Source organism: Lepidochelys kempii, chromosome 1 (genome assembly GCF_965140265.1).
Source record: "Lepidochelys kempii isolate rLepKem1 chromosome 1, rLepKem1.hap2, whole genome shotgun sequence".
NCBI lineage: Eukaryota > Metazoa > Chordata > Testudines > Cheloniidae > Lepidochelys > Lepidochelys kempii.
In genome coordinates, this window is record NC_133256.1 from 174,895,124 (window position 1) to 174,909,524 (window position 14,401).

General features: G+C 39.0%; 1 protein-coding gene across 7 annotated transcripts in view; it reads right to left on the reverse strand.

Moving 5' to 3' along the window:
• Positions 1-4,158: 4,158 nt before the first annotated feature.
• USP25 (ubiquitin specific peptidase 25) overlaps positions 4,159-14,401 on the reverse strand; it is a 146,829-nt gene continuing 136,586 nt past the window's right edge. For 4 of the 7 annotated variants that reach the window (XM_073303641.1, XM_073303658.1, XM_073303650.1 and 1 more), the window contains 4 exons: positions 12,721-12,800; positions 7,196-7,319; positions 6,254-6,449; positions 4,159-5,614 (listed from right to left, as the gene is read on the reverse strand). In XM_073303641.1, coding sequence (XP_073159742.1) covers positions 5,442-5,614; positions 6,254-6,449; positions 7,196-7,319; positions 12,721-12,800 — 573 coding nt within the window. In that variant the 3' untranslated portion in view covers positions 4,159-5,441. Of the gene's footprint in view, positions 5,615-6,253; positions 6,450-7,195; positions 7,320-7,444; positions 7,539-12,720; positions 12,801-14,401 lie in introns of those variants that run through there. The other 3 variants (XM_073303678.1, XM_073303688.1, XM_073303668.1) reach the window with 3 other exon arrangements.

Here is a 14,401-nt window from a genome sequence, read left to right on the forward strand (position 1 = left end):
GGTCAATTTATCACATCTTCACTAGATGTGATAAAGTGACCCCTGCTGGATTGACTGCTCCGGAGGCAAGTGTAGACATGCCCGTAAAATGCTGCAGCTGCATTGCTGTAGGATTTCAGGGAGATACTACTTACGCGAACAGGGCTTCTCCCACTGGGGTCAGTACTCCACCTCCCCGAGAGGCCGTAGCTAGTGCTCTCTATACCGACGGTTAGACTGATTTAACTGCATCACTCAGGGTGTGGATTTTTCACACCCCTGAGCAGTGTAGTTATACCAACCTAATTTCCTGGTGACCAGGGCTCAGTTTCCCAGTCCTTTTGGCCTTGCCACTGAAAACCAGTCCAGTGAGTTCAGCAAGGTATTGGAGAAATAACTTCAAAGTGAATGGCTCTTGCATTGTCCCTTAGTACAATGTTGGTAGATGGATGACCATTTGAAACCACAGTATTCTTTCCTGCTTAAGTGCAATCAATCTCTTCCTTAACCTTAAGTATCCACACAGTCACACCCCTTACAAAATGAAACTTCGGGAAACAATGCTGTAAGTGAGAAATTACTCACTGTTAATTCTGTTTGGTCAGTACTGATAAACTTAATTGCTCCCCTCCACCACCTCCCGTCAGTCAGTCAAAGCTAGTATATATTAAAGGCTAGCAAGCCATCCCTTTCCTTTCCAGATTAACTATTACTTGGCTGTGGAAGTCTATCAAATCAGAGAGAAAAAACTAACAAGTGACCGTTCCTAAGGGGAAGTGGGAAGGATGAAAGATAAGAGAACTCCAACAAACAGAATCAAGTTGTTGTGGTTGAAGAACAGGACTGGACTGTTGATAAGCATTCTGGATCATTTAAAGACAAAAGCACATAGATAAATTTATATTTAAATTATGTTGGGGAGAGAGAACCATGGGATGATTAGACTTTTTTAATGCTATATAGGGAAATCATGTATCTGATCAAACCCACAGTACTAGGAAACGGTGACTAGTTGAGTCCCCAAACCCCAGCTCTTGAAAACACTGTGTTACTTACTATTTAGGACACTATACATACATGCTTAAGTTTCTGCCATTTCATACCACCTCTGAATTTGGTCCACATGGCTGAAGGTAGTCTATGCTGATGCAACACATATACTAAAGAGCCAAAAGAGAAGAGAGCAGCAAGTAACACAATGATATAAGCGGGTGTAATTTACACCTTCCTCTGCATCCCAATGTGCATATTAAACCAACTTACACAGAGTTACTGATACATTAGGGAGTCTAACCTTTATGTCCCTTCTGAATTTGAACCAAAGGGGAGTTTTTTCTGCACAAGAAATAAAAGAACCATGCTCTTAGTTGGAACTGGAAGATAATATTTATGGTAATGTTTTATTTTACATAGAAAATTTTAAATCTTCTGGTGGATAAGGAAATCTGAGGTATTTCTTGCTCGGCTCCTCAAATTCCTTTGAGGAGCCAAGTGATTAAAAAAGGATAGCCTTAGAGTTTGATCATTTTGTATGGTGATCATAATTAGATTTTATAGTTAGATTAATTATATTTTTAGGAAGCCCCATATCTGACTTTAAGATACAGGTCTTGAATTCAACGAGCTTCCCTCCCAAAAGTTTAAGGTAGATTTTGCACAAAGTAGAACATATTCATTAAATTCATCCAGCAAAACCACAAAAATAAACTTTGAAAAAAGTGTTGTAACAGTTGAATTTCAAACTACACTAGGACTTTTTAAAAAAGTAGCATTTTTATGTGCATATTCTCATACTACGCTACAAACAAATGGAGAGAGTAAGACTATTTAGGCATAATACAAGCATCAGCAATTTTTTCATTTTCACAAGTAGCAGAACTGAAGAAGGAGATGACAGGTGATGTGCCCTAGAACAAAGCTGTTTACATTGTCAATGAAGCACTGCACTTAAAAAAGTGCATGAATACAAAGGTGATACAGTAGTGAGGTTTTGTATCTTCCTTACTGACATCTGATATGATTTCAAGATGAACATTTCTGCCAGGGGCATGGATTCATTCCAGATCCAACTTTTCCACTTCTTCAGATTCATTTTCTTCTTCTTCCAAGGCACTGGTACTAGCAGTGATACTGGCTGGTCCTGTGGCAACAGCATTGACTAATGATAGACAATGGCATTTTGCCGTTGATTTTAACGTAATGGTGGCAACATGATGGCTTAGACAGACAAAGATCAGTACCAGGAACAGTAAATTGACAAGCACTTCCTTTACTCAGATTTGGATAAAATCTACCGAGGCCTTAGTTTTATATGACAGCAAAAAATGGCTTGTATTTAATTATATCTACAGGTACTCTGGTAAAGAGCTTGGGTTCACTTCCTTTACCCTGTTCTATGCATGTGTAGTTATGAATTGAGAAGATTTGGTCACAGTCCAATGATTAATGTGGTGCAGTGAGAATGTCCCACTATTTCTATATGTATCATTCATGAAACTAGTATTACCCTGCAGAATGTTTTTACATATTTTAGGGTTCACCAAAAAAGTTTGTCTAAGTTCTATGCAGCCAAAGAACATGCAACTCCCCTCAGGTTTCTGCACTGTATGACTTTCGCAGTGCAGAAGTTCCATATTTTCCACACAATACCTATAATTGCTACAGTTTTACATTCACATAAGGTATGAGAAAATGCTTTTGACTCTATGGATCTTCTGGATCAAGATTCCAAAATGCTTTATTAACTTAACAAGTATCCAAAACAGGATTTTTCTTCAACAACATAAACGAATTGTATTTCAAAACTTTTCCTAGTGAAATTGAAACACAGTTTTAGAGTAGCAGCCATGTTAGTCTGTATCCGCAAAAAGAAAAGGAGTACCTGTGGCACCTTAGAGACTAACAAATATATCTGGGCATAAGCTTTCGTGAGCTACAGCTCACTTCATCAGATGCACACATCCGATGAAGTGAGCTGTAGCTCACGAAAGCTCATGCTCAAATAAATTGGTTAGTCTCTAACGTGCCACAAGTACTCCTTTTCTTTCAGTATGGACTATGCTACACCCAAAGGCATAAGATATTTCAGTGAAGAGCTGAAAAACTGAGTTGGGAAACATTGTAGATAACTCACCAAAGGAAAGACACTTAGGTTTTACCTTTGCTTCTTTCTTATGTATAAAAGGATTTTGAAAGTCTCCTTTTCTCCCAAATACAGGGATTCCCCCTGCTTTTCATTTTTAAAAGATGGACTGTCTTGTCTTCTCTATTTTTGATGGAGGACTGGATAGGGAGATTCCTCAGCCCTCCACTGAAGCTGTGGATATTTGAAGATTTAGCAAAAAGAGCTTTTCTCCCATGTGGAGGAAAATGGGGAGAAAATTAGAACAGTTTGAATCTCATTCAGGCCTTGTTTATATATTATAAAGGAAGCTCAACATCTTGATAATGGATTATATTGTTAAATATAATCCCTGGTTCCCTTTTATCTATGTCACTCAAGATGTAAGTTTACCAGCTTTGCTTAAATCTGTCAAAAGCTCTAGGTTTAAACATAGTTACTGTAAGTAAGTAAATAAATATACAATTGAGTCACACCTTCAGATGGAACGTGCTATACAGATAGAGAACCATCATCCCACCCTTTGAAATCATATTTTCACCTGCTAAGTGCACATGCCTGTAGCTCTTCAACACTGTCCTTAATTGCTGTGTGAGACCATATGCAGCGTTTCAGACTTTTATATTTGTTCTTTCCTGGAACAAGAATTACTACTTGGCTTCCGGGCACTATTGTAGTGTTACTATTTTGCATATTTTTGAAAATAGTTAATATTATTTTTGATATATTTTTGAAGACCGCAGAGAAAAATCCTTTAACAGATTTTGAACCAATGTGCCAACATTTCACATACTTCAGTCTAATACAAAATAACAGGGCCATCCCAAAAAAGTAATAAATAAGTAGTCTGCAGGCTGTTGATGAGATTTAAGGATAGACTAAACCACTTATTTTTGTGAGGTCCAAAGTGAGACCCGTTATACTGCCAGATTGGCAATTTTTGAGCTTTATCCACTCTTCCCTCCCCTTTTCACTATTTTATTAGTCATAAAAGAAAAAGACAACATAGAACCAACAACAGTACTATTGGGTGTCGCTCCAATAAACACATACACACAAATATTTACATCTTTTACTGTTCTAGCACAAAATGTTCTCTATAAAGATGAGGAATCAAAATATTTTCAGGTAACAGGATTACCTAAGGATGCATTAACTCCTTTTCACAAAATAAATCGAGTTTCTTCATTAAAATCAGACAGTATTTCAGTTCTACAAAACAAACTCTACAAAGTTCTTCATTTACTTCTGAGAGAAAGTAAATTAGCGCAGATATAGTATTTCTGAAATCCTTTACTATAACAGTATGAGCAACCAACTTCACAGCAAGAGTTAGTGGAAAGTTACATTTCTGAGCTAGAGTAGTGTGCAGTTTACATAATTAAAACACAAACCTTATAAAACAAAAAATATGAGTATCTGTGATGGATTCTAGAGTCATACATATTTCACAATTACAAATCCTCCATTTAATTTACTCTACTCAATCAAGTCTTTCAAAAGAAATCTGAGCGCCTGCTGTATCTAATATAGCTTCTAGTCCTATGGAAAATAGTTTTTGTTTTTTTAAAAAAGGGTCTCCTATGAATAGAAGAAAGGTGCAATTAATTTTTGTTTCAGAAGCAAGCATCTAACTTCACTTTAAACCCAATGCGGCTTCAAAATAAATGTGTTCAGATGCAGTATTATACAGATCAGTAAGGAATATACAAAAAGTAAGGTGTGTAATAATACTGTGACAGATTTCCAATGTGCTGATATACAGTAATCAGTGACCATCTCTAAAGAAATTGGCTGTAAATCCTGAAGAACCATGCCTATGAACTTAATGACCCATCAACATATTGCATCCGTTTCTGGTCTAAAAAAATAGCTATATAATACACTAATATACAATGTATCTGCTTGCAAACACAGGAGTAGCCATAAATAAAACTTTATTCTTCCATTTCATTTACAAGCTATCAAGTACCATGTATTTACACAGCACTGGACAGTTAAAAGAGTTGCAGTCACAGAATGATCCAGACTGAATAGAAAGCCGTTGATAAAGTAAAGGATATTAAGATAAAAGCAAAGTAATACTGTAACAGACAGGTGGCAAACAAGCAGTTCTGTAATGTTGCATCAATTCTGGTTGAAACAAAAACCGAGCCCCATGCGATTCTCAGCTTTAACTGTTTGTAGTCTGGCTAATGTCTGTACAGCCATTTTGTCTTTTGCAATTATTAAAATAAAAAAAGTTAAAAACTATAGCAGCAACAAGCAAACCCTGTGACAGGTAGGCAAGGGTTAAGAACTAAAAAAGTTTATATAATGTGCTTATGAAGGTTTGCAGAGTTTATCTTCCATCGGCTGGAGTTCGACTGAGTGACAACATGATTCGGGCATATCGCTCACACAGTTCGTGTGTGGAGTAGGAAGGTAACTTTGGTGGATCATTGAAACCTTTAATCTCCGTAGAGCAATCTAGAAGTTTTGGCAGGAAGTCTGTCAGCTTTTCTTGCAAATTAGCTGCAAATATATATATATGAAAAAAGTCAATATAAGAACTTACTGGCCATAGGAGCAATAAAGTGAAAAATTGCTCCATAGCACCAACTTCCTCTTTTAGTTAGTTTCACTTTGTTACAAACACCTTTCCTTAGTACTCTAGGCTTCAACTAGGAATAAGTAAATGAGTCATTCAGTATGACCGTGCTGAACACTAGACTAAAATATTCTCAAGATCATCAGGAATACACTGAAACAAAAAATAAATATGCAATGGTATGAATGTGAAACCTTTTCCACCTCTAAACAAACGTCATACAATACTTAGCTCTTTTAGGGCCCAACACAATAACACTTGTCACCTGTGGATTTCAAAGCATATTTCAAAGGAACAAAAGATTTTGATAAGATAAGACAGAACTTGAAGATAGACATAAGCTATATCTGACTTCAAGATCAGAGTCATTTTGTCGACAGCACTGTGTGTGTGGAGGAGCCTTTGAAGTTAAGAAATACATATAGGGTGACTAGATAGCAAGTGTGAAAAATGGGGACCGGGAGTGGGGGGTAATAGGTGCCTATATTAGACAAAGCTGCAAATATTGGGACTGTCACTATAAAAATCAGAACCTCTGGTCACCTTAAATACATACGACTTACGTTCCATTTCTTGTCCAAGATACGAACACCAGCGGTTTCTCATATCTTCCACAGCAGCAATATCCTTTTCTTCCGTTTCATCCACCAGCAGTAATGGCAAGCATGGGACAATGAGCTCATTCATAATGATCAGCCCATTATTTACTTCCTGATCATCTCCAGACTCAAAGAGTGCTGCAGCATGTTCATTTAGTTTCTTCATGCAACATCATAAAAAAGGAAAACTTGTAAGTACTTAGCATTTCATGTTTCACGAAGTATCAGCTTTTTAAAAAAAGATTTATTCCTCACACAAAAAAAAAACAATTTGAAAAGCAGCAGTGACCATATCACAAGTTTTAAGTCAGGGCAATCTTGCAAATTCTTCACTAAACAGGTCAGGTCTTAGGCTATTCTTCCCTCTAACAGACCCATGAACGGGGGCCTGATTACTCGTAATTGTTTTAGCCATCCCTGCCGAAGGCTAGATGCCCACTCCCTCTGTTGCTACTTCTTCCTGTGGCTGATTAAAATCAAGTTGGGGGCGGGGGCTGGAGGAGAGAGAAAAATCTATTTCTACTGCTGCCTTTTCTAGCATTAGTCTCCTGTCAACTTGTCGCACTGTGGCAATGTGGCCGTTTGCTGTCCAAAACTAGGGTGTACCACTATTCTTTGCCACACTATGTGTAGCAGTGGACAGGTTCATCATAATGCCCCAGCAAAACAGGCAGCTACATACTCTGTAGGAACAACAGAAATTATAAGTTTTCCTTTTAATCCTCATATTCTACATTGCTTCCTTCTCCATTGTCGGCCCTGTTCTCACAAGGGGAGGGATGCCCTTAACTGGTTACATTAATATACAAAGGGTTTTTTAATTGCAACTTTGCATAACAATTACCTGAGGTTGTCTACTATTTCACACGTGCAACAACTACAAAATTAGGGTCATATTCCACTTACTAGCAAACATTCTCTTCTGTAATGGGATATCAGCTCTTCATCATGCCCTCTATACAGGCCTTTGGACAAGAGTTCTTTGTTATTCTGGTAAGCATAGATAAGGTAAAGCAAGGCTTCCATATAACTAAAACACACACAAAAAATATATATACACACATCAGATTTATAATGCCCTTGTACAGGTAGGTATCATTTGTTTCTGTATCTTTTCAAAGGACAATACAATAAAAAAAGCATTCAAACACTCACACTTGATATGGTTTCCCTTGGTATTGATTAGGACATTTTCTCCTCAATGCACATCAGTACAACTTTCTGTTGCAACCATAAGATGGATCCAAAGCTGAAATCAATGGGAGGTTTTCCATTGACTTCAGATGGCTATGAATTAGGCCTTATATACACAGGAAAACAGTTTTTTTCTACACATTCGTGACACATTTGGTCTGATTCTTCACTATCCTGCAATTTGTGTAGCCATTTAAACCTTTGCAAATTGGGTGTGGAATAGTGTGATTTCATTTTTCAAGTATGACCTTCTAAGAGAAAACTTATTTTCAGGTACATTAATTATAATGTCCCCAATTTACCACTTGTATTTAGACTGATGGAAATGTTCACAGATGTGTGACTGGCATGGTCTCCCCAAAAGCAAATATTTGTATCAGTAGTCTACTGGCAATTTTCACCTTAATCTAAAATAATGACAGAGATATGTACATTACTGTCAGGGGGATGAATACTAAAGAACCCGACAACAAAATTTGATGATAGACAAAACAGACCTCACTTCTTTGACACTGGTTGTCAAAAAGGATTAGCGAGTGTTTCATCTTTCACTTCTAGTGAATACATTAGGAAACTTTGGCATAGTCTGAGTTAGAGAAACAGAAAGAGAAAATGAAGGCATGTACCCTCTAAAGATGCCTCGAAATGAGTACTCATGTAAAGAAAAAAATAATTTTTGTACAAGTGAACAGCTTAAGGTGAAAGCCTCAATAAAAAAAGTTTCAGCGAAACAGAGCACCGAGGTGTATTTGCTGCAGCTATACTAGTGAGCATAGGAGGCTAGCTCTTCTTTGGACATTTTCTGTACTTTTAACATTACATACACATGAAAATCATACAGAACACATGCAAGGATATACCAGGGCCTTCACAGTGGAGCAACTTACAAATTTGGATGTTATAGCAAAAATTCTTGCTGTTAATCCCTAAATGCATGACCTTGCACTATTACATTCCATCCCATTTCTATTACTTCAGGTTACAAGGTCATCCAGACTTCCTTGTATGATAGTCCGGTCCTCCTCTGTATCAGCAATATCTCCAAGCTTTGTGTCATCTGCGAAGATAGTGGAGTTCCTCAGGGACTGGTCTTGGGACCAATCTTATTTAACATTTTTACTACTGACCTTGGCACAAAAAGTGGGAATGTGCTATTAAAACCTGTGGATATCGCAAAGTTGGGAAGTATTACCAATACAGAGGAGGACTGGAATATGATACAAGAATATCTGGATGACCTTGTAAACTGGAATAATAGAAATGGGATGACATTTAATAGTGCAAAGTGCAAGATCATGAATTTAGGAACCAACTACAAGACTTTTTGCTATAACTGGGGACTTATCAGTTGGAAGTGACAAAGGAGAAAGAGCTAGATGTATTGGTTGATCACAGGATGACTAAACCACCAAGGTGATGCGGCCATGAAAGAGGTTAATGTAGTCCTAGGATGCATCAGGCGAGGTATTTCCAGTAGAGGCAGGGAAGTGCTAGTACTATTATACAAGGCACTGGTGAGAACTCATCCGAAATACTGTGTGCCGTTCTGGTCTCCCAAGTTTAAGAAGGATGAATTCAAACTGGAACAGGTGCAGAGAAGGGCTAGGAGGATGATCAGAGGAATGGAAAACCTACTTTATGAGAGAAGACACAAGGAGCTTAGCTTGTTTAGCCTAACCAAAAGAAGGCTGAGGGGAGATAGAACTGCTCTCTATAAACACATCAGAGGGATAAATACCAGGGAGGGAGGGGAGCTATTTAAGCTAAGTACCAATGTGGACACAAAAACAAATGGATATAAACTGGCTATCAATAAGTTTAGGATTGAAATTAGACAAAGACTTCTAACTATCAGAGAAGTGAAGTTCTGGAACAGCCTTCCAAGGGGAGCAGTGGGGGCAAAAAACCTAACTGGCTTTAAGACTGAGCTTGATAAGTTTACAAAGGGGATAGTATAATGAGATGGCCTATGACAGCATGAGGCCCATTGCTGACTGCCAGCTTCAAAAATCCGCAACATCTGGAGACAGGGCACTAGATGGGGAGGGTTCTGAGTTATTACAGAGAATTCTTCCCCAGGTATCTTCCTGGTGGGTCTTGCCCACATGCTCAGGGTCTAACTGATCACCATATTTGGGGTTAGGAATGAATTTTCCCCCAGGTCAGATTGGCAGAGACCTCGGGGGATTTTCTTCTTCCTCTGCTACATGAGACATAGACCACTTGCAGGTTTAAACTAGGTAAATGGTGGATTCTCTAGAACTTGAAGTCTTTAAATCATGATTTGAGGATTTCAGTAATTCAGCCAGAGGTTAGGGGTCGACTACAGAAGTGGGTGGGTGAGGTTCTGTGGCCTGCCATGTGCAGGAGGTGAGACTAGATGATCACGATGGTCCCCTCTGACTGTACAGTCTATTTGGAATGGCAGTTTATGGAATGGAAAATAAACTGAAAGAGAAAGATTATTTGCAATAAAAAGGAGTTGGCTGAGGGGGTTGTGTTTTTCACATTCACAAGAATGAGATGTGTCCCAGTACTGCAGTTTCAGAACATTAAGGAAAGCCATGGTGATTGTGGATGGCATCAATGCCCTCTTACAGCACTAAACACTGTGCCTGAAATTATATAGTGGTGGTACAGGCACTGTCCCCATCCATTCTCTCTCAAACTTCAGAGTTCAAGGACATATCCATGAAATTCAGAGGAGAAAGAGAGGCAAACAGAGAGCATACATACACAGAAGCAAGTGCTTCAAGGAATGACAATTCCTAGTTAGTATTCACTCCTCCTTTGGGATAGCCACAGGTGATCAACCAAGCAATACAAGCCGTATCAATCAATCAAGCCCAGGTGGAAGGAGGGCAGAGAAGTTCTTTATGAAGTGACTTATGTTACTCTTCCAAGCTAGACATCCATCTAAGACCATGGTATCCAGATAGTAATGCAAAATAAAAGTATTGAGAGAACACCATGCAACAGCTCAATGGATCTCAATGATGGGAACATTGTACAGGCAAGACATTTGCTGTGTTAGTCCTACCGAAACATGCTTTAAGATTCTCAGGGAGTGGGACTCTGGCTAAGACATAAAATGTCTCAACACACAGTTTTAATCCTGGCTCAACCAAGTTAAGCATGGATGGCTCTGTGGCCACCACCAGTCCATGCCTGGGCAATGTCCCCTCCTGACCTCAAGTCTGATCTTCAGGGCTCCATGTGCTGGGACTTTATCTCCAGGATGGGGTATCTGACCAAAAAGTTCTTGTGGTAGTAATCGCTGATGACTTCAAACCTCTCAAGGCCAGTTCTCAATAATACGTCCATGTTACTGATAAAAATCAAACTATCTTATGGCCAGTAGTTGCCACTAACACACATATGAAATGCCTGCTGCTGTCTTGTTTAAGCACCACCCATGTTTCAGATCCGTAAGAGGATCGGCAGTACAAAGGTCTGATAAATCTGTACTTTTGTATATACTTTCACCTTCTTTTGTCTCCAAACCCTACAGAGCTCTTTCATGGCTGAGGCTGCTAAACGGTCTATCCTGAGGATGTCTGGTTGGCTGCGCCCATCTGACGACAAATTATTGTCTAGAGAGCTGAAATCATCCACTACTTCCGGCAGCACAGATGTCTTGAATCACGACTTTTGCCCTGACACTGGATTTTTGATTTTGCCCAAGGGCAGCTGCCCTTTAGCAGAAGCAATCCTGTCTTTCACGTCATATGCAAGCTGTCTGAAGAGGATATCATCTGCATAATCCAGGTTGGTAAAAGAAGTTAAACTGACAATTATACTGTTATTTGTGGAGACTTGCTCAAAGAGCCAATCTATTGTCTGGCAGAATGGCGCTGGGGCCAAGACACATCCCTGCTTCACCTGGGATCTACTGTAAACTCTGTTAGACCTTGGGGTCCTCCATTGCACCTGTGTCCCTGAGTTATTACGTAGATCTTTAATTCACCTCAGGATGATATTGGGAACATCAGTGCCTTGTGGGCCTTCCGGAGGGCAACTCAATTAACAGAATTGAAGGCTGACTAAGTCTCCATATGCTGCTGTCAAAGGACGACTGAATTCTTGATGGATCTCAGATAAAAATGAAGAGCAAGTACAACGTCCATTGTAGATCATCCAGCAGTGATACCTGACTGCCCTGGGTGATGGCGTTTCACAACGTTAGCCTGGAGCTGGGTGAGTAGGACATGTATAAAAACTTTTCCGGTAACAGAAAGCAAGGTTATGGGCCTGTGTCTCCTAACTCACCACATAGGCATTACCCCTTACAAAGTGGGATGATGATCCCTTCCTTCTACTCTGCTGGTACCTTCCCTGTACAAATCTGGGGGGAAAAAAGTTGGTGTAATGCTACACTTATGGGCTGAATGGAGCAACTGAGAAGTTCGGGGTTATGACATCAGATCCAGCATCATGCCTGCTTTGCAATTTCTTTATGGCAGAGCAGACCTCATCCAAAGTAGGTACTCTACACAGATTTTGGGTTCAGTGACTGCATCTACTAGTACTGTGACCAGATCTGAGCTTTGAGTCACTTCAGGATGGTTAAGTGCATACTCAATATTCTTTTCATCTTTGCAGGACTTTCTTTGGGTTGAGCATGTTTTACCATCATCCTTATTTATCCACATAAACCCTGTGCAAAGTCCAGTTTTGGATCAATGTGATAGAATAACTCTGAATGCAGGTTGTAATTTGTTAGGCCTTATTCCCTCTTTCACCAAGTTCTCAAAATAAGCTTAAATGCTCAAGCCCCCTCTGTATAATAAAAGGGCGATGCCGGCAGGTGATTCTTAGTAAGAGATCCTTGACTTTGGAAATTGCTCTCCACTTTGGTCTTCAGAGGTTACATTTACTAACCTACCGGGCATTTTGGAAAGCCAGTTGCCCCTCACTTCCCCCCCCAAATTATTGAGGATAGTGGAGATGATTATATTTATGGGTGGTTCTTCTGTATTGTGTCATTTTAATTTATGCAACAAATTGTCAAATATATACAGCTGCCCATTCTAATATACTCAAAGCAATATTGGTCTTTTCTGAAAAAGAATGGTGTATTTGCAATACACTTACAAATTATATTTCTTTTACATTTATTATTTTTCCATACATTTGGTTTATCGTTTACATTGCTTTCCCCCCCTCAGAAACTGAGTATTTAATGTAACCAATTTAAAGTAACCCCGCAGTCTGAATTCTATAATGTCTCTTCTTACCTCTTTTTTTGAAAAAGTTCCAATCCTACCATGAGATACATGGTTGTTTCTCTGTAATTTCTATATTCTTGATGCCATCTCTGCACATAAGAAAGTGTATTAAGAATGTTCATTCATACAAAGGAGAGATACATTTTGCCCTCTTCACACAGCATTGCATACATATAATAAGGACTCATGACTGGTATGAGGGATAAATCAAAGAATTTGGAAAATATTTTTCACATAAAAAGAAAAAACATCTAACTGTCTAAATATTTGTCACACAAAGGGAAAAAGAAAATTTTAAAAGTTGGTAAAGTGACAAAACAAAAATTCCATAGGATTATGTTTATAGAATTCATTGCCATTTGAAAGGAACAAATACAGCAGTCTAAGGGAAATTCCTGGCAGCATTGTAAAATGTCCTTTTCATCTCCTGGGAGTGGGAAGGAGAGCGACCAAAATAGGATTATCTATGTTTTGGATTTCTGTCATGCTGAAGTATTTACATGAACATATATATATGGTCTGTATGGAGTATGCTGAAGTATTTACATGACCATATGACCAAGTATTTACATGACCATATATATATGGGCTGTATGGAGTATGCTGAAGTATTTACATGACCATATGACCAAGTATTTACATGACCATATATATATGGGCTGTATGGAGCAACTGAGACGTTTGGGATTATGTCATCAGATCCATGTGTGTGTGCGCACGTGCGTGTAAGTAAAAATCAGGCTCTAATTTTAATCTATAAACAGGGGAAGCAAAACGTTACAATACTGCAAGCCAAAAGCAATGTGGTTTGTACTGGAGTTACTTTTCCAATATTCTATAGGCAAATGAATGTTTTACTTCAAATTTGAAGCATGTTTCTATTCCAGTCGGTTAGAATGGCAGCTCTTAATTGGCTGCAAGGGACAGAACTCCAACCCCAGCATGGCTCGCCAGATATCCATTTATGGTAAAATTCCCCCCAACACGAAGAGCCTGCATGAGGTTCCATGAAACATTTACTGTCTATATATGATAAATCCTAATTTGACCTTTGCAGATATAGATATCTCTCCTGCCCCAATTTAGCAGAAAAAGGTGTTTAACACATGTGAAAGGGGGAGAGGTGGCACCCAGGTGTGACACAGCCAAGATCTGTAGTGTACATCTATGTGAAGTTATGCAGGAGTGGGAAGGAACTTGAACCCAGAACAGAAAAAGAAGTGTGGCAAAGAACCTGCCACGCTGTGAATCCTCCAATCCTTCCCCTACTCTGGGGAGGGAAAGCACACAGAAAGGCCACCTAGCCTATTTCAGGCCTTTAGGCTGGTGAAGGGGCGCAGAGCATCTCTGTCTTCCATTGGTTAGGTGAGGGGGGAAAATTGCCTTCTGTTTGGCTCTATTGGCAAAAAGATGAGGTTTAAGTGAGGCATGGGGACCTGTGTGTGAAAAGAAGTGCATCTGAAGGATTTAGGCCCCAATTCATTTAAAGCACATGTATAACTTCAAACGTGATTAAATGCTTTGCTAAACAGACATCACTTGATATTTAGCTGGAATGTGACTAATTTCTCAGAAATGACTTGTAAAAGTTTCATTCTTGAGTAGTATTTGTCAGCATTTTAAAGTCAGAATGTATTGATCAAGTACTTCAAAATTCAAGGGTTTTGGGGGAGGAGGACGGCAAGAGATT